The sequence below is a fragment of the Eulemur rufifrons genome, chromosome 28 (genome assembly GCF_041146395.1).
Source record: "Eulemur rufifrons isolate Redbay chromosome 28, OSU_ERuf_1, whole genome shotgun sequence".
Classification (NCBI taxonomy): Eukaryota; Metazoa; Chordata; class Mammalia; order Primates; family Lemuridae; genus Eulemur; species Eulemur rufifrons.
The window spans coordinates 59,438,955-59,465,749 of NC_091010.1; the positions used below are offsets into that span (position 1 = coordinate 59,438,955).

Consider the following 26,795-nt stretch of genomic DNA (forward strand, 5'->3'; position numbering starts at 1 on the left):
TACTGTGTTCCCCAGATGTGTTTGTTCAGCTTATTTCTCATCACTTTTGGCATTGTTACCTCTTAGGTTATTTCTTACTCTCTTTAAAAGTGTGTTTAAATGATGGACTCCTTCAAGGTGACTCTTAATTGAATAGAAAGGCAACATCCTCTATCCAGGTTGTAGTTCCCAAAATTTCTTGTAGGATCCCAGATTTGAAAATGACCTTGGAAGTAGATCACCTTACCTAATGCTTGACTTCTATCTACCTCTTCACAAGTTGCAATGTCATTCAAGTGAGGCAGGGAGCTCACTCCCCACTAACAAAACCCTGTTCTATTTTCCATGGAACCAAGCCTTTGGAAAGTTTCCCTTATATTGAGCAAATCTGCCTCAGTGAGCCCCTTGAGGGCAAGGATGGCCATGACCTACCTTGGCATTTATTATAGAACAGAGCTTTGTGACCTGTAAATAAGAAGAATTACTTCTTGCCTAAAGGAACCATAACCCTCTCCCCATTCTTCCCAGCTCTGTCCTCTGGGATGGATGTTAACCAGATGAAACATCACTGGCCACTCAGAGAAGAAGTTTTCCCTGGATTCATTGGCTAATCTGTGGTTGGAACCAGTCGAGTGTGGATGATAAGAACCTGCCAGACTATCTGAAAGTGCCTTAGCTAAACCTCACCAAAGACTACAATCAAATCACAGAATGGGTTAGCTGCTATATAGGTGGCAAAACCAAAAATCAAAGAACTACACAATCTAAAACCCTCTCTTAATAAAGACAGAAATCTTCATTAGGAATACAGAGTCAGAAAATGAAGGTGCCCAAAGCTTAGCTAATCTCCTAAAATGGACCACAGGCCACAACTGTGATCATTCTCTTAGGGAGAGTCCAGGGGCCAGCTGCGCCTGTCAGAGCCTAGGGAATACATAATCCAATCTCTTCCTCTTCCCACCCTCTGATCTTCTGCTAGTGCCTCTCATTGGCTGAACCCAACCAGAAGGCCAAGGACCAAGCAGCCCTGGGAGGCAGTCCACAGAGGCAGTCCCAGGGCATAGGGCAGGAGAAGGAGGAAGGAGCCTGAATCTGGAGAGGCAAATGGGAGTTATCCAGCTCACCAACCTGATGAGTCATTAACTTCTAATTCCCCATTCCTACATCTGCAAAATATTTATGAATCATCTCCCATTGCTAGGTGCTGGGATCCAGCAACATGGCAATGGCTACACAGACCTTGACCCTTCTATCAAGGCAAGATCTAAACAAATAATCGTAGAAATATAATCAATTGGTATGTTTTCTATGAAAGAAAAAGGAAGGAACATGATAAGAGATGTTAAGGAAGGTCTAGTTTCAATTTGAGGGTTGAAAAAGGCTTCTTTGTAAGCTGAGCCCTGAGAAATGACTCTGACTTAGACAGGGAAAGGAGAGAGAGTGTGAGGAAGAGGAAACAGAATATGCAAAGACCCTGAGATGGGCACTTTCCAGAGACACCTGAAGTTTAGTGAGTGAGAGAGAGACACAGGTGAGGCCAGGGAGGGAGGGAAGGTCCAGATAACACTGCACCCTAAAGGCCACAGTAAGGAGTTCAGCTGTTTTGCCAAGAGCTATGGGCAGCCACTGGCCCCATGTCATGGGCCTAGGGCTTTATTCAGCCTAATACTGTCATTCCGGCATCCTCATTGGGGTCCTTTATGAGCATGAGAGTCAAGCCTTAGATCAGGTCCCATCCTTCAGCTGATGAACACCTCCAGGGGGAGCAGGTGCCAACACCAAGCTTTGGATTCACTGAGGCATCGGTGACCCTATTCAGGCTTCATCATCACTTTACCAGTTCCTTAAACCTTCACTTTACTTAAGCCCATTTGAGATAGGAAAGTTCATTCCTTGGCTTCCCTCAGTGCCACACTGTTCATCTCCAGCCTCAGAATTCTCAGAAGGGAGTTTCACCAAAAAACGCTATTTTTCTACACTTGAAACCCTCAGGAAATTACAGGCAACCTCAGCACTTCTGGGACTGATCAAAGGGTGGGAGTGGAATGCAGAGCAACTGGAGCTCCCACCCAACTGCTGGTGGGAGTTTACGCCGGTGCAACCACTTCGGGAAACTGGCAGCATCTCCTAAAGCTATGCACGCACACACCCCAGGACTCCCACGGTGCTCCTGGGTATAAATCCAAGAGAAATGTGTGCATACGTCCACCAAAAGATGTGTATTACACTGGACTAGAATGTTCCTAGAAGTAGCGTTCATAATAGACCCAAACTGGGAAGAACTCACATGTCCACCAACAGAAGAATGGATAAACAAATTGTGACATATTCTCACAGAAATATACCAATACTACACAGCAACAAAAAAAAAACAGTGATACACGTAACAACATGGATGAATCTCAAAATCGTCTTGTGTGAAAAAAGCAAGACAGTAAAGAGTACATACTGTGTCATTTCATTTATATGACATTCCAGGACAGACAAAACTAATCTATGGTGACAGAAATCAGCGTATTATTAGAAGGATGGTAGAAGGATCTGTCTGCTGAAAATATTTTTTATCTTGATCTGGGGCATATACATAGGAATATGTATTTGTCAAAACTCATTAAACTATCTTTAGGTTTTAAAATTAAGATCTATGCACTTTGGTGTATCTAAACTATGTGCCAATTGAAAACATGGAAAGAGATCACCTGGCTATTCCCCCAAGTTCTCCTCTAGCAATAAAGGAAAGAAAACACCTCCACTTCTTATCTCCAGGTCAAGGTACAGCCAGTAAAGCTTAGAAATACTTTTTAAAAAAAACTATATTATTTCTAAACAAAGTTGTATTCAAACCATATTCATTTTCCTTTTCAGCTTCTCCATCTATGAGCTTTCCTTCAATTTTATCCTCTGTCTAGGTTCACTGGGTGGGGAGGGGGCTGCTCTCCCCCAATCCCACCCCCACGGTAAAGAAGGCGTGTATCTTCGCAAACTCTCACTTCCTCTGAGCAGCAAGTCTTCATACTTCCCATCCCTGCACCGTCTGTCAAGAGCAACAGGCAATATGATGGGTTTGGGATTCATGTGTCCAAAGGGATTTTGATTCAAAAGGATTTTGATCCAAAGGTACTATGTACAGCTTGGTGTTTCCCAGTTATCACCTTGGGAATGCAATGTTTTGGCAACTGAACCTGTAAACTCAGATTAACAGAGCCCTTTCCCAACCTCAAAGTCGATTTTTCTTTCCATGAATCTTACTTTATAAACAGTCCTGCTCCCCGGGTTGAACTGGCTTTATGTTTATGATAACTTAGGTTCAAATTACCAAGATGCAGTGCCCTATCTAACCTGCCCAGCCTCTCCTCTAAGGAGTCCAAAGGATAAATCCAGGTTATAAAAGGCCACAGCCAAACTGCTGGGTCTTGAGTAGAAGCTCTGGTGTAGCACAGTAAGTCACGGCTCCCTGTGGGGAGGGGACTTGGCAGGGATAGGGCAGCCCTGGCTGCCAGAGGCACAGGGCCTAGGGAAATCACTGCAGTGGAAGGCCCTGAGCCTGGGGTTCAAGTGTGCTGCTGTCTAACTCTGTGTGTTAGGGGGCCTCAGCCTCAGGGTCCCCACCTCAAGGGAGAGACCTGTGGGGCCCAGGCCACTGGGCGTCTGTTCTGCTCACTCTCCCGTGTGTGCCCCAGGCCTCCTGCCCTGGGTGGGTCCTGCCACTGCCAGCCTCACACTGTGCATGTGGGTGTCTGGGTTTGTCTGTGTTTTTATCCATACAGATGCTGCTGTCTTGGACAATTGGCTTTCTCCTCCTGGCCACAGTCAGAGGTGAGTATGCTGCCACCACTCTCAGACTTAGATGTGGTTATTTGGGTCATAAATTGCATATATTGAGCCCCTACTACATACAATGTGATGCACAAATCATTCCTGTTCTTAAGAAACTTACCTTTTCAAAGAGCAACAGGGAAAATCTGAAATGGCAGAGAATAATTTGAAAAAAAAAAAAAAAACGTGCATAAAAGAATGACACGAAGACATGTGAATGGGACAAACACCAGCGAATGCCTACTGTGTGCATGACCTGTGCTGGATGCAATGGAGCTGTCAAGACGAATCAAGTAGCATCTCTGTACTACAGAGTCTGTCGACACTTGTTAAATACTTAATATTGGATTAGTATACGTAAAGGGCCAGCCGGGACTTTCCTGAAAGAGGCCATGGTTTAAGGCAGCAGGCTGTAGATCAGCAATTCCCCAAGTTGCCTGATGATAAGGGGCACTTATTTAATATATGTTTCTGGGGCCCTGCCCCAGACCCTCAGAATCAGAAGCTCGGAAAGAGGGAACTAGGAATGTGTATATGCAGTGTACATGCTCACCCCCGGCCCCCTGGGTGATTCTTATCACCGCAGAAGTTTGGTGAACCAAGAAAGACCAGCATTGGCCTTAGCCAGAGCTGGGCTTGGTCCTGCAGAGTCTTCCTGTATAGATATGGCATTGCTCCTTTCTAGAACCTCACAAATGTCCTATTTGTGGCTTTTTCTGCCTTAGGGGGAGAGATCTGCTACCAACCTTTTGGCTGCTTTTCTAATGAGAAACCATGGGGGGGAACCATTCAGCGACCTCTCAAGTTACTTCCCTGGGCCCCCGAGGACATTGACACCCGCTTTCTTCTGTACACAAATGAAAATTCAGACAACTACCAAGTAAGAGTGGGCATGTAATGACTGCATGGGGGGTATATTTGGGCCTCCACATTGGAGTCTTCACTTGGCTGTCTAGGGCATAAGTCACTGCCTTGGAACTTTCCAGATGATGCTCTCTCACCGATGTTAGACCTATAGCTATCTTAGCTTTTGGGGTCATAAACCTCTAAGTATCTGATGAAATCTGTGAATGTCTAACCCAGAAATGTACACATTCACACACACTAGGGCACAGAACTCCAGGGATTTCTCCAGCAAAAGCTCCTTGTTCCCTGGGAGGAGCGGGGTAGGCACAACATTTATGCAGAAAGCCAGACCCAGGGTATCCCCAGCAAAGTCTGTCTCCTTTCTACACCCAGCAGTGGAGGGAGAGAAGCCCCCCTCAGGAGTTGAGGCTGAGTGGGTATAAATCCTTTTTGAGGAACTAGAAGACAGGTTGGGAAAAGGGGACATTTAACCACAAAAGAAAAAAGGTGAGGCCCCTTGGAGCACCCTTCAGTTCCCAGAAGGCCTGCCAGGTGGCAGCTTGCTCTAGGGGCTCAGAAGTAACCAGGAGACAGTTTCAAGGAAGATCTTGCTAAGAATTCAAGCAGCTCATAGCTCTGGTCCCTGACAGTATAAAGAGTCAGGTGTCTGTCTCTAGGTCCCTGAGGTCACCCACTGTGGGGCCCTATGTGACGAATTTCCATTTAGTGCTCGTAGCCTGGAGTCTGTTTGGACATGGTTACTGTGCTATTTCTATTTTGTGATCTTCCTTCTGGCATCTTGTCCATGGGGTCTGTGGAAGGGGCAGGCCTGTGGGCATTTAGGAATGTGTTCTAAAGTCGCACAGCTCCACCGAGCTGAATCTGCCCTCAGGCCTAATGCTCTAGCCCAGAGGTTCTTCGCCTTTTCTGTGCCAGAGATCTCTCTGGCCACCTGGGGAAACCTACAGGCCCTTCTCCGGGCAATGTTTTTAAATGCATAAAAAATATATATATATTGGATTACAAAAGAACCCCATCATACTGAAAAACAGTTATCAAAACATTTAAAATATAAATATGTGATATATTAACAGTAATATATGTGCTGCTTTATTATCTCACTAACAAGATCTAGGAGTTGGTCTAATAACTACTGTAATTTAAACTAGTGATGAGTATAAATGATATTTTGAGATATCTGCAATAACTATAATGTGACCTAAAAAATGTCTATGACTTCTACTGGGGACAGAATCACTGGTGTTGCGAATACCACTGTGGTTTGTTGCTTAATTTCATGATTAACAGAGACGCTAGATTTTCAGTTAGGAGTTAATGAAAATAGAAGTCCATGAACTTGGACTTTCTGAATTCTATCCACAACCCCAGGTCAGGAGCTCCTTCTAGTCTGACTCAACTTCATGGGCGTTGAACCTCTGATCTCAGATCCATGGCATGGAAAGGCCAACATGCAAAATCATCTTTTTTAATTAAACCAGGTAATCAATGCCACCCACCCAGACACCATCAAGGCTTCAAACTTCCGACTGGACCGCAAGACACGCTTCATCATCCACGGCTTCACAGACAACGGGGAGGACAGCTGGCTGTCAGACATGTGCCAGGTAGGAGCCCCTCTCCTCACCTGGCCACTCGCTCATGAGGCCAGCACCCAACACACAGATTTCAAAACAGCACCCCCAACACCCCAGAAATCAGGGAAGGAAATACTCCGGGGAGGGCTGCGTCCTTCCTAAAGCCACTAAAGAAAGCCTGGTTCTCAGGGGTATCCATTGCCAAGTTTTCCCTACCTACCAATTCCTAGCCCACCATCTCCTCTGAGGCTGGAGAGACCCAGAGTCCAGTCAGAAAGTCTCCCCAAGGTGGAGACTACAGCAAACTTACTGGCATGTGTCCCTGATGGTTTATATAAAACCTCTGCATGACATAAAAACAACACTTAAATTTTACCCTCTAAAGCACCACTGTTAGAAAGTTTTGCAATGATGAAAATGTCCTATATCTGCACTGTCAAATCAGGAGCCACTAGTCGCATATGGTTATAGAAATGTGGCTGGTGCCACGGAGGAGTTGAATTTGACCTTTTGTTGGGTAGCAGTTTGCTCGCAGATCTATTAGGTGGTCTGTTTGACCTGGCTGTGTCAGTAACCACCTGTGAGACCTCAGACAAGTCACTCACCCGCTTCCAGGTCTGTTTCCAGTTTCCGCAGTGATTAAGCAGGTGTTAGTATAGCCGGTTCATAGTGTTGCAGGAAGATGAAGTTATGATGGGTGTAAGGAATATTAAAGCTCTGACACAAGCTAGTTGCCTGATGGATGTCAATTCCTATCTCTGTTTATAAATTGATTTCTGCCCCTTTTTTTGTCTTCCCCAGAATATGTTTAAAGTGGAGAAGGTGAACTGCGTTTGTGTCGACTGGAAACTCGGGGCCCGCACAATATATTCCCAAGCCGTGCAGAACGTTCGGGTCGTGGGGGCGGAGATCGCTTACTTAACACAAATTCTGTCGGTAAAACCCTGCCTGGGCCCGTCCCCTGGGCCGGGGACAGAGAGAGGGGCAGGGAAGCACCGCGTTGCACCCCAGAGGCAGCCTGGGGACCGGTGGGCAGGCCAGGGCTGGCAGCAAGGAGTCCGGGTTCTAACCAAGAAATGCCCTTCCTAAGACGAAGCTGCGACCTTCCCCCCTTGCCTACGGCCCTGAAGACACCGCGCCCCATCATTTCCTAGCGGTGGGGCCTGGGGTAAAATAGCCTCCGAGCCTCAGTTTCGCCTTTTGAAGTGAGGCCTTCCTCCAGGCCGTTGTGGTTATTAGAGTGCAGGCGGGGCTGCCCAGCAGGTCTCAGCCAGCCCGTGAGGGGAGGCCCTTTCCATGGTCCTGGGGAAGCCCAGGCCGGGGCCACTATCCACGCTCTCCCAGACAGGTCCCACCCCTGCCAGGGAGAAGGGAAGGGGGGCGGCGGCCGGGTGGAGGATAGCCGGCTGCAGTTGGCGCGGCGGCCGCTGGTCAGCACTGTTGCCGCGCGCACGACCCGGCCCTGGGACACGCAGGCTGCAGTCCCCGGGCCTGTCGCGCCGTCCTAGGCTGCTTCCCCAGCCGGCGGTTGTTCCTTCCGAGTTTCGATCCCGAGTCCTTCCCCCATCCCTGGCAGGGGCCAGTGCCACCTCCCCGACCGGCAGGTCCCCACGCAGTGCGCTGGGATCTGACGTACCGTCCCTCCGCAGACCGAGCTGGGGTACAGCCCCGAAGACGTGCACCTCATCGGCCACAGTCTGGGCGCGCACGTGGCCGGGGAGGCAGGCAAGAGGCTGGAGGGCCACGTGGGCAGGATCACAGGTAGGGGGCGCAGGGGCCGGGCCGGGGTCCCAAGACCCAGGGTGCGCGCAGCTGAAGCCTCTCCCTTTGCACTTTCCGGGCGAAGGGTGCCCCTACTGGTCCTCAGGGAGCGGATTTTAGCTGATGCTGGACCTAAATTTCAAAATAATTAATGTGTATTATTAATAGAAAATAGAAAATATTTTATAAATATTTTACTTATAAAATAAATCTTATAAATAAAAATACATTCATTTTTAAAAAGAAAGACTTAACTAGCACACTGAATCCATGACTTAAGAGTTATTATTGCGAGGCAAAGTTTAAAAAAAAGAGAGATGATAAAAAATTCATCAGTTCCACAAAATTTATTGAATGTCTTCGTTGGGCCAGGAGAAAGCAGAAAATGAAAGTGGCTCGCTGGGACCTTCCACGTAAAAGGTGCTCAGTAAATAATGAATGAATGAATGAATCACTAAGCAGAATGAATGCATACAAGACAAAGACACAACTATTTATTTTGTGCAGCCAAATCGGTATATAACTTTAGCAAACAGTTCAACATCCCTTTGCTCAAGGCATTGGGTGAAGGATGGGGGATAACAGTTGATGTTTATCTAGAATTTTGCAGTTTTCCAAGTGCTTTCTCTTACATCTTTTCATGGGGTTTTCACAATGACCCTGTAAGGTGGGCTGTTGTCATTATTCCTACTTTCTGGATAAGGATGCTGATGCTCAGAGAGGACAGACGTTTGGCCTGGAGCAGAAGCTGGGCAAAAACACAGATCACTGCGTGGCCCACTCCTGGGCACAGATGACCTGGGCACAGCCCCTGCTCCAAGAAACCCACAGTCTAGTCCAGGAGGCAGACAACAGAGTAGGCAAATAAAATCCACAGCAGAATTAACAAATGCAAAATAATGCAATGTGGATGGAATGGGCCAAGAAAGGAGAGAGGTTAGATTTTCCTTTTAACCATGCTGAGGTGGTGTTTGCGCTGGGTCTGGGAGAAAAAAGACTTAGATAAAGGAGGAATGTGGGGAAGGGCACAGCAGGCTGGGGAACAGCATGAGCGAAGACACAAAGGAATAGAAGTGTGCAGGGCTTGGGGACTGAGGAGTAGCTGGGGAAGGCCAGGGAGCTTTTGGTCTCTCAAAGCAATGGCCAATGGTAACATGTGAGGACAGAAAGAAAAATGGACATTCAGGTGGGAGGCAAGGGTGCTCCCCCGATCCTCCACAAGCCAGGCACTAGGGATTTCCAAATGTTCTTCCACAGGCAACGACCCCACTCCTGGCCGTTCTGTCCCAGCCTCTCTTTCCCAAGCAGACCAGGAGCTACAGACCCAATCCCCTAAACCATAGCTGCTGGAGTATGGGGCCCTTTGCTCAGGAATCATCATGTTCAGTTTGCGGGTACGGGGTTTAGATCCCAGTTTTTCTTAGAGTGCAGCTTGTCCACTCCTCCCTGTCAGGGCTGGATCCGGCAGAGCCATGTTTCCAGGACACGCCCGAGGAGGTTCGGCTGGACCCATCTGATGCAGTGTTTGTGGATGTGATTCACACGGATTCTGCTCCCTTCATCCCTTCCCTAGGTGAGTTCCTCAATCCCATCTCCTGGTGACCAGGGCTAGAATTGATGACATTGGGTCCAGGTCCACCTCCATACATATACACACAAACTTCGGGGAGCGGCTATTCAAAATGGTTAACTACAGGAAAGGCTTGGGCACCAACCATTCAAATATGGGTACCAGCCTCAAATAAATAACTAGTACAGTGTCAGTGGTATCAGCCTGCAGCCTCAGGTTAGACAAAAAACAATTCTATAGTCTATGGTAGGTTTTCACTTAATCCTTAACCCCTATATCCTTCCCCAGTCTACCAACACCTAAAGTGACAGATGTATAATTTTTGATACTTGACCAGTACTTGTAAAATACAAAGTTAACTTTTGCATTTTTTTTCTTCTTTTGTCAAAGCTTTGGTTACAGTTTGTTTTGTTGGAGACTAAATCTATCCCTTTATTTAATTCTTCTAAAATTGATGCTCTTTTTTCAATATTTTCTTATATAACTACCTATGAAACTTGCCAATCAAGAGTATGTTTTTGATGATGATGATGACAATGATGTTATCACTTACTGTTTACCATGTGCTGCACTGAACATTTTGCACACATTAGCTCATTAATCTGGTAATACCCTAAAAAGTGGGTATCATTGTCACCATTTCATAACTGAGAACTGAGGCTCAATGAGGTTAAGTAATTGCCCAAGATCACTAAATCTATAAGTAGAACAAGGATTTGATCACAGACCTGTGGGCCTCACAGCCAAAGCTCCTAGCCATTATGCTATGGCTTTCAACATAACAGTGTAATGTAGAAATCAGAATTTTAAAATGAATGAAGTCATAAAAGTTGCACTAGTCCTGATAGGTTTCTACCAGTGCATAATGATATCGGGGTGTATCAGTATTGTCCAGGGCCTTCCCAAGACAGACACACATACTAATATATGGGTGCACACTCACCCAGAGCCCAGCTTCCCCCATCTCACTTCCTCTGTTCTCTTTTCCATCCTCGTCTTGCCAAGTACCCATCTCTGAGAACTTTCTGCAGAGCTAGAGGTGCGGGTGCTGTGCTGAGGGGAGAATCTGCCAAGAAGGTTGTCTCTCTGATTGGAACAAGTTAAACATCTTGTTGTGGCCACGATCTAACTTGGGACCACTTAGCTTCCTGCTCACCTCTGCTTCAAATATTTCAGGTTTTGGAATGAGCCAAAAAGTGGGCCACCTGGATTTCTTTCCAAATGGAGGAGAGGAAATGCCTGGATGTCAGAAAAATATCCTTTCAACCATCATTGATTTAAATGGAATATGGGAAGGTACGTAAATTCAAGAGACAGCAATTGCTCTATTTGAGGAGGAAGTAGAATGTATGGTCTGGCCTTCCTAATATTGAATTTGCCACCACTTCCAGGGGCTTATTCTGTACCAGGCATTTTTCACAACAATGCTATGTGATGGTTACTATCAGAAAAGTTACACAGTTTGTCTAAGGCCACCCTTTATTGAAGCCCAATTTCTGACTATAAAAACTTGATCTCATGCCCCAGGCTGTGCCATCTCCCCCAGTGGTCAAGATGCTGGGATGAGGGCTGGACTGGCATAGTGGCAAATACTCGGCTCTGGTTTGGGCTGTCCCTTCTACCTTCAGCACTTGCTCCTTAAAGAACTTCAGGGCATCAGCGCAGAGTCAAAGGGCTTTGACTTTTCTTGCTGGTTGCTGTTGTCAGGTGCTGGGAATGAAAGGGGATTGAGCTGGTAAGAAGAACGCAAACAAGGGATGTGCTCTGTGGGATTGGGGTGCCTGTGGGAGGGGGAGGCCTGGAGGTCTGGGGGACCCATGGTGGCCGCTGGTGAGCCTTGTGTGTATTTCTGTTCATCCAAGAGAGCAAGAAACATACCCCTAGCATTCAGTGACCTGTAGGTACCATATACATTAGCTGCCTCTTGTTCTAGCCTTTTGCTATTTGTGTTGCCCCCTCCCTGGTGACTAGGCTTCACTCTCCTCCCTGAAAGGGGAGGCTTTGAGCCCTGATCATTTTATTTGTCTTTATTTTTCTGAGCTGGGAGTTGCCAGAGGCCAAGGACTGTGCCTTTGGCATCCCAAACACCCCAGTACCCTGCTCAGGGCCTAGCCCAAAGCAGTCACTACATACTCCCTTAAATTGAATTGAGTGGCCTTGTGTGGGATTTTCATATTCCATGTGCTTGATGTTAAAGAGCAGAGTCAATAAAGCAACACCAGCCTCCACTGACAAGTAAATGGAGCTCTTGACCTCTCAGCTCTGTACCAGCTAACTTCTGGGCAGACGTGGCTGTTCCCTGCTCCCTGAAAGAACACCAGTGTCACAATAATAGCTGCCCCCTCCCACAAATGACAAGCAAGGCACACATAATAGGAACGAGCCCAGGTTTAATTAGAGAGGCAATTTAGAGTGAACAAGCCCATGAACACTGGAGTGTGTTTCTATTGTGTCGAGCTCTGAGTCGCCCAGGTGCTGGGCACTGAGGAACAATTAAATCCACTTTCTCCCCTATTATGGGGTCCCTGGGCAGCAATTTTGGATGAAAGAAACAATTAAGTTTGAAACAGGTTCTGTTTTCTGGTGATGGGCGCCAGCGTGGGGCACACAGAACCCGGCTTCGACCGGAAGCCATGGAGAGCGGATCCACCCGGTGCCAGAGGGGGTGCTCCTTCCACAGTGGGTGGGAGATGAAGCCCACCCAGCCTCCAGGAGTGGTCCCCAGCTGTGTCTGAGGTCACTGTGAATTACTCCATGGGAAGTTTTGTACCAAGTAGCCAGAATGAAAAAACAATTTTCCAAACAAGAGGACTTGAGTTGAAAGGTGACTAATGCAGTGAAGGAGTAGCCGGGGGCCAAGGCGACCTCACTGTGCACTCTTTGTGCCTTGTGCCCGGCATAGCAAAGAGGACGGATTTCTCAGCCTGAGGCCGAGGCACAGAAGAGGTTGGTTTATACGAAAGGCCTGTCCTGGTGGTCCGGAGTCCTCGCACGTGGGTAGAGTGCAATCCACAGCAGCATTGCATGGGCCTGCACAGCCACTATTTTAAAAACGGGGATGCACTGCTACCACTGAAGCATGGGAAGACTTTCATGTAAAAGTTGAGATTCTCCTGAAATATTAGAAGACCAAGCAATTTGGGCCTTTAACATGCAACAACTGGCTGGGCTGTGTAAGATCCTTTTTAAAAGCTGTTTCTCTCTTCTCCCTCTGTCTCCCCCACCATGATCCAGATCCCCAGCCCTCCTCATTCATTTACAACACATTCTTGGCCCCTAGAGGAGTGGATCAACGAGGTTGTTAGAACTTGTCACTCCTCAACAGTTGCCTGTCCCTGACTAAGTCCTCCTCAGCCAATGCCCCAAAGTGTTCAGGAGTGCTGACACCCATCAGTAAAACGGGGAGGTGTTTTCCTCACTTGGTCAGAATGGCTCACACTTCAGAGGTGAAAGGCTTCCTTTGAGCTCCTTGGGCCTTTGCTTTTTCAGGGACCACAAACTTCATAGCTTGCAATCACCTGCGAAGCTTCAAGTATTATTCAAGCAGTATCCTCAACCCCGATGGCTTTCTGGGCTACCCCTGTGCCTCCTATGATGAGTTTCAGGAGGTAGGTCACACGAGGAATATGTTGGTTGACCTGTTGTCCATGTTTTTGTCACTTTGGCTTAGAACAGAGCATACAGGAGTAACTCTGCAACTAATGGGGGAGATACTGGAAATTCTCACAAAGACTTCTTCCTCCAGGAGTGGGGGGTGGGAGGGGAGAAGCACAGACTATGCTGGGCCCTCCCTGGGGTCCCCAGCTCTTTCTTTAGAAAACTTTCCAATCTACACAGAAGCTGAAAGAAGGGCCTAGCACAGTTCTGTGCACAATTCTGGGAATGGATGCATGGATGTATGGATGCATAGGTAGACAAATATTTGCATGCATGGAGAAGTAGATGGGTGGGAGAATGGATGGATGAATGGAAAGATAGATGAGTAGTAGATGAGAGGCTGGATGGAGGATGAATGGGTAGATGGATAGATAGATAGATAAATGCATTGATTGATTGAATCAAAGGCCTACCACTAACAGTAAAAATTATGGTTTTTTCCACTAGAATGGCTGTTTCCCTTGTCCAACTGAAGGATGCCCCAAAATGGGACACTATGCTGACCAATTTAAGAGGAATACCAGTGCTGTGGGACAAACATTTTTCCTGAACACAGGAGATAGTGGTAACTTTACTCGTAAGTTTTCACTTTACTCACTTAAAATGCTTGCAAATATTAATAATTTTCAAAGGTGTGCCAGCCTTATTAGGCAGGACCGTTGGTAGCAACTGACAGAAACTCAACTACAACCAGTAAGCTGTAATTTAAGGGCAGTAGAAGGGAATTTGTCTTGGGTCTCATGTTTGCCCCTTTACTCAATAATCCTGGTTAGGAGAGTAAAGTACAATGATTGACTCAGGCTGGGTCACATGTCCACCCACCCCTGTTGCAGGAAGAATGCATCTACTAACAGAACAAGAGGGCAACATGAGGCAAAGTCATTGTAAGTCAAGAAGTCACTGCAGTTATGATTATCTGTCATAGTAGACCCGCTACACACCCACATACATATACATACATACACACACACACACACACACACACATCTTGTGTTATTGTTGTTTTGCTCAGCTTCTCATTAAAAAAGTACAAGATAGTAAAATCAATCAAGACTTATTTGCTATAAATAATATCATATAATGGCTGGAGAGAAGAGCAGTTGTTTTCTAAGGGAGTTTTAAATTTTAAAAAATGTATATACCACTTTACAAAACACTTTTCACATACCGTATTTCATGTAATCCTCACAATATTTATCGTAAAAGATAATAGTTTGGCAGTATCTATAAAGTCTTATATGCGTATTTCTGTAATCCAGTCACTTGCTTCTCAGAACATACAGTAGAAAAATACTTGCATGTGTGCATAAGAAGGTATGTTCACTCATTTTTGTTAATAATAGCAAAAGATTGAGGGGAAAATCTAAATGTCCATCAGTTGGCAAATGACTACATACTATAAAATACTACATGTAACCATTAAAAAGAAGGATATAGCTCTATATACTGAAGACAGAAAATGTCTAAGGCATATTAAGTGAAAAGGCAAGTGACAAAACACCATGCAATACACACACTAAGTGCCCTAGTTGGTTCAGGCTGCTATGACAGAATACCATATACTGGGTGGCTTATAAACAATAGAAATTTATTTCTCACAGTTCTGGAGGCCAGAAGTACCAGATCAGGGTGCCACCATGACCGGGTTCTTGTGCACGCTGCCATTGTCTTGTATCTTCCCACATGGCAGAAGGAGCACAAGATAGCTCTCCTGGGTCCTTTTTATAAGGGCACTGATCCCATTCGTGAGGGCTGCACCCACAAGACCTAATTATCTCAGGCCCCACCTCCTAATACTATCACTCTGGGGGTTAGGATTTCAACATATGAATGTTGGGGGGACACAGACATTCAGTCCACGGCACCGTGTACCGGTCAGGACACACATGTGCAGTAACCAGCTGCCCTTCATTTGTCCAAGGGCACATACCTTGCTGTGTCGGTAAGGGGTTATGCTGAACCACAATATTCACTGTCCCCTGAGTCCCTCACCCCCACCTAGAATCTGAATTCTGGGTCCCAGGAAATCAATTAAGTCACATCCCCCCCTTACCTCCCATCCATGGGGGATTCAGAGCTTGGGAAAATATTGCTTCGGTTGGGTCATTTTTTCAATAAGATGAGTTCGTTGAACCGATTGTATTTCTTTGGACAGGCTGGAGATATAGGGTATCAGTCACACTGTCTGGAGAAAAGAAAGTGAGCGGGTACATCAGGATTGCTTTGTATGGGAGTAATGGAAACTCAGAACAATATGAGATTTTCAAGTAAGTTCAATAACCATACTTTCTATAATAGATTATTCATAAAATATTGGGTATAAACTCCTTTATAAATATAGGCATTTATTATACAGAACCATTGAATCCTAGAATGTCCGAGCTGGAAGAAAGTCTTAGCATCTAAGAGTTCAATTATCCCATTTTACACATGAGAAGAGTGAGGCCCAGAGAGAGGGAACTCACAGTTTAAAATGAGTGATGTGCTACCTCCTTTTGGAATCAATCACCTGACCTGGCTTTTATGAACATCAAACTCTCCTTAGGCAATGCACATCTGTATGGCACATTTCCAACACACAATTCATCCCCACACACAGGTGCACATGAAGCCTGGGGCCAGGCTTCTCCTTGCTGTGTGGCCTCAGCACCTGGCTTTGCTGGGCACATGGAGATGCTTGGTAAATATGTGTTGGACAAATACATAACCTGTGTGGTAGAATTAGATTCTGGTTTTGCACTAACTTTACATAATAATTTTCATGTTGAGGTAAATTTCCTTGACAACTTTCTGTGCTACACATGAGATGCCAACAGATGGCATTGGCTGAACCACATGCATCTTTACCTAGGATACTACATCAATTGGTCCTGTAGCAAGAACTTACAGGGTTAATATGCCACCCCAAATATTTGACTTTGCTTTAGGGACAAAGTAGAACATTGGAAATCTGGGGTCCAATATTTTTAAAAGGTGTGTTATGCACAAATACACTTGTGTTTGGGCAGCTCCTTGATGCATATGAAGTCATTCGAGGTATTTGCAGAAAATCAACAATAGCAGCCATTGTTTAGAGAAACAATGGATTACTATCATCTTATGTATTCATATATCCAGCTGATATAACATTTATGTTATATTTTCAGAGGATCCCTCGAACCAGATGCAAGTCACTTACGTGACATTGATGTGGATCTCAATGTTGGAGAAATCCAGAAGGTTAAGTTCCTCTGGAACAACAATGTGATAAATCTCTTTTCGCCCAAACTGGGGGCTTCCCAGATCACAGTGCAAAGTGGTGAAAATGGGACTGAGTATGTATCTTTTATTCCATCTAAGTCTGATTATTTATGTATCAATCTATCCATCTGTGCATCCATCCATCCTATCACCCACCTACCCATCTATGTGTCCATTTACCCATCCATTCATCCACCCATCTGTTCATTCTTCTATCTTTTTCTGTGCATCTACTGAACCACTTACCCACCCACTCATCCATCCACCCTCCCACCTAGACCTGTCTCCTCATCCTTCTGGCCATTCAGCCATCCTTTCATTTTCCCATTCACCCATTCATCTACCCAACTATTCATCTCAACTCTCCATCTATCCATCTGATTTACTTTGAAAAATCAAACATCATTTTCCTTAGACAAAATTCAACTTGGCAGGGGCAAGGCAGTGGCTGTAGGCATAGATTCAAGAAACAGGCAACTATGAGAGTGTTTTATCTCAAACAATAAGGACAACACCTACGAAGTACACAGGGAAACCTCTGAGTTGATTTCAGTTAATGTGCAGATATTAATGTAAATTGGTTTGTTTGGAGACTATGGCATAAAAGGGGTATAGACTGTGTTGGGAATCACAGTGGCAAGCTCTTCTTATTCTGAGGGAATAGAATCTCATGTTGGGTTGGGAGGGAACATAACTGTTTTAAAATATGCAAAGAAAGAAGGGCACTTTAAAAGAGGGTAGTTGGAAAACGGGATGTTAGAAAATGAAGGAAACGTCACCTCTCAACTGCTCTCATTTAAGATGAGGAAAGTGAGAGTTGGAGAGTTGAGCAACTTGTCCAAGACCACACAGGGAAGCTAAAAGAAAAAAATATTGGGGTTCAAAATGTTTTCAAAACACACACTAAGATTTTATTCAGCTGTATGCCTTAACTTTGCTAGCTGTAAAAGTGGTAATACTCCAATTCCTCAGCATATGTTGGAAGGATCAGATGTCATAGTTGCTGTGCCATTACTTTGTATACAGTAGTTCCCCGCTAACCACAGTGATGTGTTCCAGGACCCCCATCCAGTGGATGCCTGAAAGCGCAGATAGTACTGAACCTCGTATATGTATGTTTTTTTCTACACATACACACTGTACAGCATGCATATGCTAGACAAAGGCATGATTCACATCCCAGGTGGGACAGAATGGATAGTGTGAGATTTCATCATGCTACTCAGAATGATGTGCAATTTAAGACTTATGAATAACTTGTTTCTGGAATTTTCCATTTAATATTTTTTGACCATGGTTGACCATGGGTAACTGAAACCAAAGATGGTGGGGGGCTGGAGTGCTACTGTACTCAGGCGTGTAACACAGTGTGAGGCACAACAAGGACTGGGACCCGGGTCTTCTGATGTCCCGTCCATGCTCTTTCCATAGTGCCCACTGGCTCACCCAGCTGGATGGGGAGCTGAGGAGTCCGTGAGGTCTGTCAATGAAATACACTGTGGAAGTGTCTGGATTTCACATTATTTAGGTTGGGGGAGGGGGGGTAGTTCTTATTTTTAAGTACAATATAGAACACACACTATATATTCCAAATCCCAGAGTTCCCATGCCACATAAAGCCTCCCTCATCAAGGAGCTACATTCTGAAGCTAAGCCCTGAGGGAGGGCTGGCGTGGCCACACTGTGCCCCTTGAGCCGGAGACACCTGCGAGCCAAGGAGGCGGCCAGAAGTGCCCTGCATCACTGATAACCCTCCATGATCTTGTTCATTTTTAAACAATTTTATTGATATATAATTCTCATACTATAAAATTCACCCATTTAAAGTATATAATTCAATGGCTTTTAGTATATTCATGCAGTTGTACAACTATCACCACAATCAATTTTAGAACATTTTCATCGCCTCAGAAAGAAACCCCCTAACCATTAGCTATCATCCCCCAATCCACACATCCCATTTCCCCAGCCCTAGACATCCACCAATCTACTTTCTGTCTCTACAGGTTTTCCTATTCTGAATATTTCATATAAATGGAATAATACTATATATATACATATGTGTATGTGTATGTGTGTGTGTATATATATATATATATATATAATGCACCTTTGTGATTGGCTTCGTTCACTTAGCATGTTTTCAAAGCTCATTCATATAGTGTTTATCAGTACTGGATTCTTTTTTATTGCCAAATAATATTCTACTACATGGATATACCACATTTTGTTTGTCCATTTATCAGTCAATGGTCATTTTGGGTTGCCTCCACTTTGGGGCTGTTATGAATAATGCTGCTATGAACATTCGTGTACAAGATTTTGTTTTCATTCTCTTAGGTAGATAGCTAGGAGAAAAATTGCTTGGGCCATGGGATAACTGTTTAACCTTTAGAGAAACTGCTAGACTGTTTCCAAAGTGGCTGCCACATTTTATCCCCAGAAGCTGTGTCTGAGGGTTCCTCAGTGATCTTAACAGGGAAAGTCCCCTCTGGGCCATCTGGGGTACCCCTGACCCCTAAAACTCATTGCTGGGCTGGAAGCAACAGGCCCACTGGAAGACCCCTCAGTTTTGTAAAGATTTAGTTTGACACAGCTGGTTCACTTTTAACCCATGAGGAGTCCACAAGGAGAAGAGGATGTTCTTTAAGCAGGATGACTTAGTAAAAATCACCTGGACCCTCCCTGGGGTAGCAGAGCTTTCCAGTCAAAGGCTGCTGGATGCAGGGAGTTGGCTAAATGCTGTTCACTCACCCGATGTCACATTTCCACAAGCTAAAGAGCCTCATGCTGAAAATGTTTTCTTCCACAGGTACAATTTTTGTAGCAGCGACACTGTTGAAGAAGATGTTTTACAATCTCTTTACCCTTGTTAAAAACGTGTTGCAACTCTTGTCTCTTTACTGTAATAAAGTTTTTAATGCACTTGGTTTGAGGTTGAGGTGTTAGTTTGACATTCTTCATGTTCTGGGGTCACATTTCAGAGATAATTATTGAAACTGGAGCCAAGTTTGCCACAGGTAATGCCTGGAACTTCCCATCCACCCACTTCCACCACCGTCTCTCTCTTTCTGGACACTTTATGTGGCCTGTTCTAATGTATTTAATTTCCTTAGAAAATTAAGTTCTGTCCTATCTGAAAAGGTCATTGCTGCTCCCATGTGCTGCCCTCCCAGCTTTTAAGATCCTAGGGGAATAGGGTAGATACCACATGAGAGCCGTTTGTGGCATATGTAACTCCAAACTATTAAGAGTTGGTTAAAATCCACCTGTGGCATGGAGGAAGCGGGGCTTAAAAAAATTAACACACGCACATGGTACAAAATTCAAATGATACAGTGGAGTATGCTTATACAACGTGAGTCTCTTTCTACTGTTGTCTTCAAGTCTTTCAGTTCTTCCGAGACAACTTGGATTTTTTTTCTAGAAATATTCTACATACACATATGTATATATCTATCTCACGCACCTCAGCACCCCCCACACCCATTGTCTCCAAGCACAGGTGGCAGCACACTATACACACTGTTCTGCATCTTGCTTTTTTCACCAACAGAAAATTGCGTATTAGTCTCTAACGGTACAGAAAGAACTTCTTCATTCCTCATATGGCTTCATGGATTTCACTGAGATATGTACATGGCATGTATATGGTTAGACCTGCTATTTTCCTATTACAAATATTCATGCAATTAATGCCCTTTTATGATATTTTCTATGTTATGTATGTTTGACCAATAACTATTTGGAATAGGTTTATTTTGGTCAATATTGCCAAATTACCCTCTGCAGTGATTATACCAATTTACACTTCAATAAACAATATAAGAGGTTGAACCATATGAAATTGCCACTTTTGCAGGTCGGAAAAGTCAAATATTGGCAATTTCCTATGAGAGCACTTCACACCCTCACCAATGTGGCATATTGTCAAACCTTTTGCCAACTGGATAGGCAAAAGTGCATTTCCTTGCATTGTAATTTGCATAGATTTTTATTATGAATGAGGGTGAACATCTTTTCTGAGTTTAAGGGCTCTTTGTATTTCTTTCTCTATGAGTTGTCCAAAATTCTTTGCCAATTTTAGGCATCTTTTTAATATGATTTTTACTTTAAAGAGCTCTTTAATATTAAGAAAATTGAACTATTCTGTCATATGCAAATATTTTGCTCAATGTATCCCTCACCCTGGGAGGAAATGGAAAATCAGTTTGGAGGGCCTGGAGCAGCTGCTCACAGGGCCTGTACCTGGCTGCCCTATGCCCAGCTCATACTTGGAGGGTTCTGTGGGTACCCGTCACCCCAGTGGCTTACCCGAGGGCTCTAACCGCCTGAACTCACACCTGGTCAGGGCCAGGTGAGACAGCCAGGACTAGGTTTCCAGCTTTCCTTCCTGAGCCTGATATCCCAGCCTACATAGTCTTTTTTCAAGGCTGTGCCCAGCTTTGGGGCTTGGCACCTCCCCAGCGCAGAGCTGCTGGGGCCTGTGCAGAACGTGGACGTGCCAGCCTGGGGTCCTGCCCACCCCGCCACAGCCTCCTGCGTGCCCCCAGCAGAACTGCCCAGTGAGTCATTCCTGGGGCCCCTGGTGAGTAAATGGGCAGGTGCCAGATAGAAGGTGTCATTTGCAAGGCCTGAGGCAGGGTTGGGTAGTAAGGTGCACCTGTTGGGCCAGTGTGGGGTTATTCAGTGTTTGATTCTTAGAATCCAAAAATGGCCTCATCTAACAGATAGAGGGAGTGGCACCGTGACAGCAGTGGCTGGTGCTTGGAGAGAATTGCAGGTGATGCATCCACCGAGATCCAGAGATGGGGATAAAGGAGCTCTCTCTTCCCTTTACAGGGAGGCCTCTGATCCATAATGGAACTGAAGTGCTTGAGCTCAGTATATTGGGATTTTTGTTTCATTCTCCTTTTTCCCTTTTCTTTCCTTTTATTTTCTAAATTCTTTTTCTTAAAGCCCCATGTAATATGTAAAATCTTAGCCTTGGACAATGAAATAGATCCTTATCTGAAACCTGAGATATTCTAGATCTCAATAAAACCACAAACTACAGGACAGAAATTCTCAGTCCTGGCTGCATGCTAGAGTCACTGTGGAGCTTTAGAAGAAAATCCCACGTCTAGGCTGTATCCTAGACCAATCATGATTTCTGGATTGGGACACCAGTATTTTTAAAACTCCTTAAAGCTTTTCGGAAGATTTACAGCCAAGGTTGAGAACCACCATATATGTTTCCTTCCAAGAGATGATAATGACACTTTCTATCTTTATTTGTACAAAATCCCATGGGGTGATATAGGGCCTAAGTGCTCAGCTCCGCTATGAGGCCGAGCTGGCCTTGAATCCCAGCTTCGTCTGCTTCTACCCGTACTACAGTGCCTGGCACGTAATAAACAGACGCTAAATGAAGCAGGAAAGGCCAGCTGACACGAGTTATTCTTTAAGAGTAACAGAGACACCAAAGCCAAAGAGATAAGACAAGTCCCAGCCTCAGGGAAGCTATTTAACATGGATGCAACACAGGATTAGTACTCAGAATTCATAAAGAAAAACATAACCCAATAGAAAAATGGACAAAGAACATGAGCAGGCAAGCTACACAGAGGAAAACTAAATAACAAATGTCTCGAGATTCAACCTCACTAGTAATCAGGGGAATACAAATGAAACCAGCAAAATAACAATTCACATCCATCAGATTACCCAAAATACAAGTTTAGCAATGAAAAAGAATAAACTAGATCCATCTGTATCAACATAGATAGATCCCCAAAATGTCCCACTGAGGATAAAAGCAAGTGTCAGGCAGGTATCGTTTAGATACAGAAATTACTACTTATATCCATTTTTATTTACAAAATACTGCTACTCGCCACATATATCATACAAAACATAGCTTAGAAGGCCATTTAGAACCCTTGGTTACCAGAAATGTCGTATTTATTTTTCATTACACAAAGATTTGAAGTAAATACACTAAAAGCTTCATCTTTGGTAATTCCAGGTGGTAATAGCTAGAATGTTATTTTATTTTATTTTATTGCATTGCATTGCATTGCATTGTAATTTTTTGTCTAAATTTAAGAGGAAGGGGAGAGAGAAATTGACTGATTGATTCTAGGGAAGCTGAGAGGGCTGCCCAGGAGCCCAGATGGACAAGGTTTGCAATGCTTTGCAGTTCAGTACCTGCAGCTGGTGAAAGATGACTGAGTGGGTTTCTATGGCTGACTGCCCCCAAGAGGGTCCCACATCTGTATTTAGATTCACATCCTGACTTACTTGTCACTGTTCCCGAGAAACACAAGAGCCTCCCTCCTCTTTCTCTCGATCGTCAGTTTCTGACATTCTTGCCACATGTCCCTAATGTCATATTGTCATCTCTGCACCAAATAGCACTACTATTGAAGACCAAACTCAGGACCTGGGCAGTACCCTGTGGAAGCCAGCCAAGACCACAGTTATGTAGACATCTTTATTTTATAGCGTTAACCTGCCCAGGCACAAACTGCATAATTCCACAAAGATCTTACTGAATCAAGATGTTAACAGTAACAAAGGAGCGATAAAAAGCCCTCTGTTGAGAATCAGGCATCTTCATCCTGTCTTCTCAGCCTCCATAGAGGGAAAAAAATGAATACTTTACAAAGCTATTTCATGAAATGTTATGTTAAATGAACAACAAATTACTTTTTCTTTTACTAGCTTTTAATGCTAATAGTGCCATTTATTCCTGACCTTCAGAAATATGAGATATTTTAAATGACAACATAAAAAGAGTTCTTGTTTGAAAACCCAAGCTACTTTAGGCTGCATATTATTACTTATAAGTATAGCATGTGCCAGCATCACTCATTTCAGCATCCCATTTATATCTAACTGGTGTATATTTCAGTTGACATTTATTGTTCTCCCGCATACGTGTCAAATTCCTTAATGCTGACTCTGACAAAGGCGTAGCGCTTGGTATATATAAATTACATTTACTACCATATAATCAGTGTTATCTATTAGAATGCTATTTGTGACAAAATCATGTTCAAAATAAAAATTGAATTGATTTTTCCGTTATTTTAATATTGTGCCGCTCACAGCAAGCCTTTGATTGAATCTTAAACACTTTAATGCTCTATTTTTGTTTGAGGCAGATCAGAAATGGAGTTTGTACTATTCACAAAGCTAAAACAATTTGTAAAACAACAAAATCAAATTTCAAAAAGCATCTTTATTTTCAAGCCAAGGGAATAAATTTGGTAAAGCTATCATTACTGGGTCTACAACTTAGTGATGAAAGCCACACACGCACATTTAATTTCTATGCATCCATTTTCATCTAAATCAGATTTTAACTTTAATGCAGAGTATGAAAAGCCTCTATAAGGCCTTTGTTTCTACCTTTTCTCTCAAGCAATTGCAGGCTTTTTCCTGGCTAACACAAGCTCCAAATCATACTTTGTCCCCCTCCCTCTTACCAGTGGATTTGAGCTGTATTCTCTGTGTTCTGGACAGGAGATTCTGCTTCTAGATCCTCCCAGGGGGTGTCTCTCAACAGGTTGACCCATGCTGCTTACAAAATAAATCACTTACAACTAGATACTGGCCAGCTTCATCCTCTTGTGTTAATTGGTGGTTTAGAGCAAGGGTGGCTGAATTAGAGCCAATGGGCCACCTGTTTTGTATGATCAGCTAAGAATGGTGTTCACATTTTTAAATGGTTTCTTAAAAATTCAAGGGATAATATTTTTTGATACATGAAAATTATATGAAATTAAAATGTCTATGAAGTTTTATTGGAACACGGCCACCCATCGTCTACATATTGTCTATAACTGCTTTCCTGCTTAGATGGTACAACTGAATAGTGTGACAATAGGGACCATATGGCCCATGAAGCCTGAAGTATTTACTCTCTGGCTCTTTATGGACAGACTTTTCAACCATCAGCTTAGAAGGAAGAGTCTTAGTAATTTATGTCCTATTAAAGGGGTTGGCACCTTCAGGACAAGGGGCTGAGGTAGCATTCAAATAAAATACTGCATTCACGACAATAAATCTAATAGAAAGGTTTTGTGGACATACTAGTTAAAAGGTCCTCAAAATGTTCATAAATAGATAAAATGAGGGGAAAAAAGAACAATGAAGGGAAATAAAACAACCCCAACCTTCCCAAAGCTGCAGATTTGATAAATGTATTCATAAATTATAAAATTGTCAGAAATGCCCTTAGGCAAATAGGTTGAGAATACTTTAAATGCTCACAGAAATTGGGTTGAGTTTAAGCAAATGGAAGTGGTTTTAGGCAAACTGTCATTGGGCGAGGGGTATGTTACAGCTGACAGACCCAGACCCTGGAGGCACAGTCTGGGATTGTAGAGAGCAGAAGGGCCCACGGCCAGGCAAAGAGGCCCGGGCCCTTCCACCCTCTTGTGACCTTCAGGAGAGCACCCATCAGAAATAAGATCTGAAGGACGTTGGACTGGGTGCCCAGCTCCTCCAGGCCATAGAGTGCCTGGTACCCCTTCTGGATGGTGCCCCAGGCTGGTCAGAAGAGGTGAGGTGCATGCCCCTTCTCAGCCTTTGGAGTATCCAAGCAAATCCTATTTGAATCCAAGTATGGACGGAGGCTGGTGTACCCCCTCCCTGCCCATCCCCGCCCACACCTGCTCCATCAGCTGGAAATAAGAGGCTGCCAAGGAGAGGGCAGAGGGGTGGGGGCTCTGCCTGCATGGCAACCACACCTAAAGATAGCTCACACTCGTGGGGTGCTCACCCTAGGCCAGGCACCAAAGGAAACTTTGGATGTTTTCAGGAGAGGTCATTTGCTTAAGGACCTCGGAGGCCTTTTGGGAAAGAAGGAAGCAAGACCCAAACTCCTGAAACTCTTGGGTGGGCCAGGGAGCTGATGAGCTAGGCCTCAGAGCAGAGCAAGGACATGAGGGTGTCTAGTCTCCATCCTTACTTGAACCTTTCAACCTTTGCCTTTCAGGAAAGAGGAAACGGGAGGTCTACAAGTTTTATGCCTGCGCAATGCCATGCCAAGCCCTTTGTGCACATTACTTTACTTAATCCTGCAGAATAACCTCACGAAGAAGGTATCGTTATCATTTTGTAACTGAGAAAACTGGGGCTTGGAGCACTTAGGTTTCTTGCTTAAGGTCACCCCGCAGTTATGCAGCACAAACAGGTACAAGGACCCCAAAGCCCAGCTCAGAACACCTTTAACCCTGGCACACTGGCTCTGCCACGTTTGTCATGCTTTTGTGTTCCTTGTGTTTATCTCTCATCTGATTTCTTTCTGAGCTGATTCGGTGTTGGAACCATGACTCTTTCGGAAGCAGAGCATGCTCCTGTGACAGTGGCCGCCGAGGAGACCCATAGAACATAGTAGCATGGCATGAAAGTTAAGTGTGCGTTCCCTGGCCTCAGACTGCCTAGGTACAATTTCTGGTTCTACCACTTATTGTCTGTGTGACCCTAAGCAAACTGCTTAACCTGTGTGCCTCAGTTTCCCCATCTGTAAAATGAGAATTATTTATACTAATTAAATAAGCGATTCCAGGTAAGGGCATAGAGTCTACATAAGCAAGTACTCTATACTCATTAGCTGCTGCTGTTGCTGTTTTCATTGTTGACTGATCACACTTGTTCTGCCTGCCTCACAGGATAGAATCCCAGGGGGGAAATGCTATGATAAATAGAGCACTCCTTTAGGGGCCAGGAGCTCTGGGTTCTGAATTCTGCTCTGCCAGTAACTCACTGTGCGGACTCACAGACATCACCTCCCTACCTCTAACTCATATCACCTATAGCAATTGTTCCAGGTCCCTTTACCCCAGTGGCAAATGTAACTGATAACATTTACTGGGCACATGTGGGCCAGATTTACCTGCCTAATCTCTTAATCTTTATACTCACACTACTGTGTAGACACTTTTATTATCTTCATTTCACAAAGTAGGCATTTGAAGTTCAGAGAGGTTAAGGAAGATGTCTAGAGACACACAGCCATAAAAAAGCCAAGTTGAGATACGAACTCAAGGAGTCTGACTCCTGCTCGTGCACTTTACAGCTGTGCTTGAGCAACATTAACTGAGAGCCGTCATTGAGATCCTATTAAAAACCTACTGGTCACACCACTCTGGACAGGGAGCAGGGACAGAGAACCCTGGCAATGCCTCCCAACACAGACCTCAGGGAGAACTGTCGATTCTTGCCCAGAAAGAGAAAGAAGTGACCCTAAAGGAGCACTTTATTGCCATGGAGTCAAACTATCCCAACAAAAGGCCCAGTGAATTTTGTCTATCAGGTAACGAAATTGATTTTAGTGGCAA

The 26,795-nt window shown here is 44.4% G+C and overlaps 1 protein-coding gene across 1 annotated transcript; it reads left to right on the forward strand.

Annotated features, from left to right (window-relative positions):
- The first annotated feature begins 3,731 nt into the window (after window positions 1-3,731).
- On the forward strand, window positions 3,732-19,340 carry LOC138376388 (pancreatic lipase-related protein 2-like). The gene is made up of 12 exons (XM_069460668.1): window positions 3,732-3,795; window positions 4,521-4,675; window positions 6,141-6,266; window positions 7,038-7,172; window positions 7,886-7,997; window positions 9,451-9,570; window positions 10,744-10,863; window positions 13,057-13,175; window positions 13,672-13,801; window positions 15,380-15,491; window positions 16,371-16,538; window positions 19,277-19,340. The coding sequence occupies exons 1-12, from the start codon at window positions 3,747-3,749 to the stop codon at window positions 19,338-19,340; spliced, it is 1,410 nt and encodes a 469-aa protein (XP_069316769.1). The 5' UTR covers window positions 3,732-3,746.
- The last annotated feature ends 7,455 nt before the right edge of the window (window positions 19,341-26,795 follow it).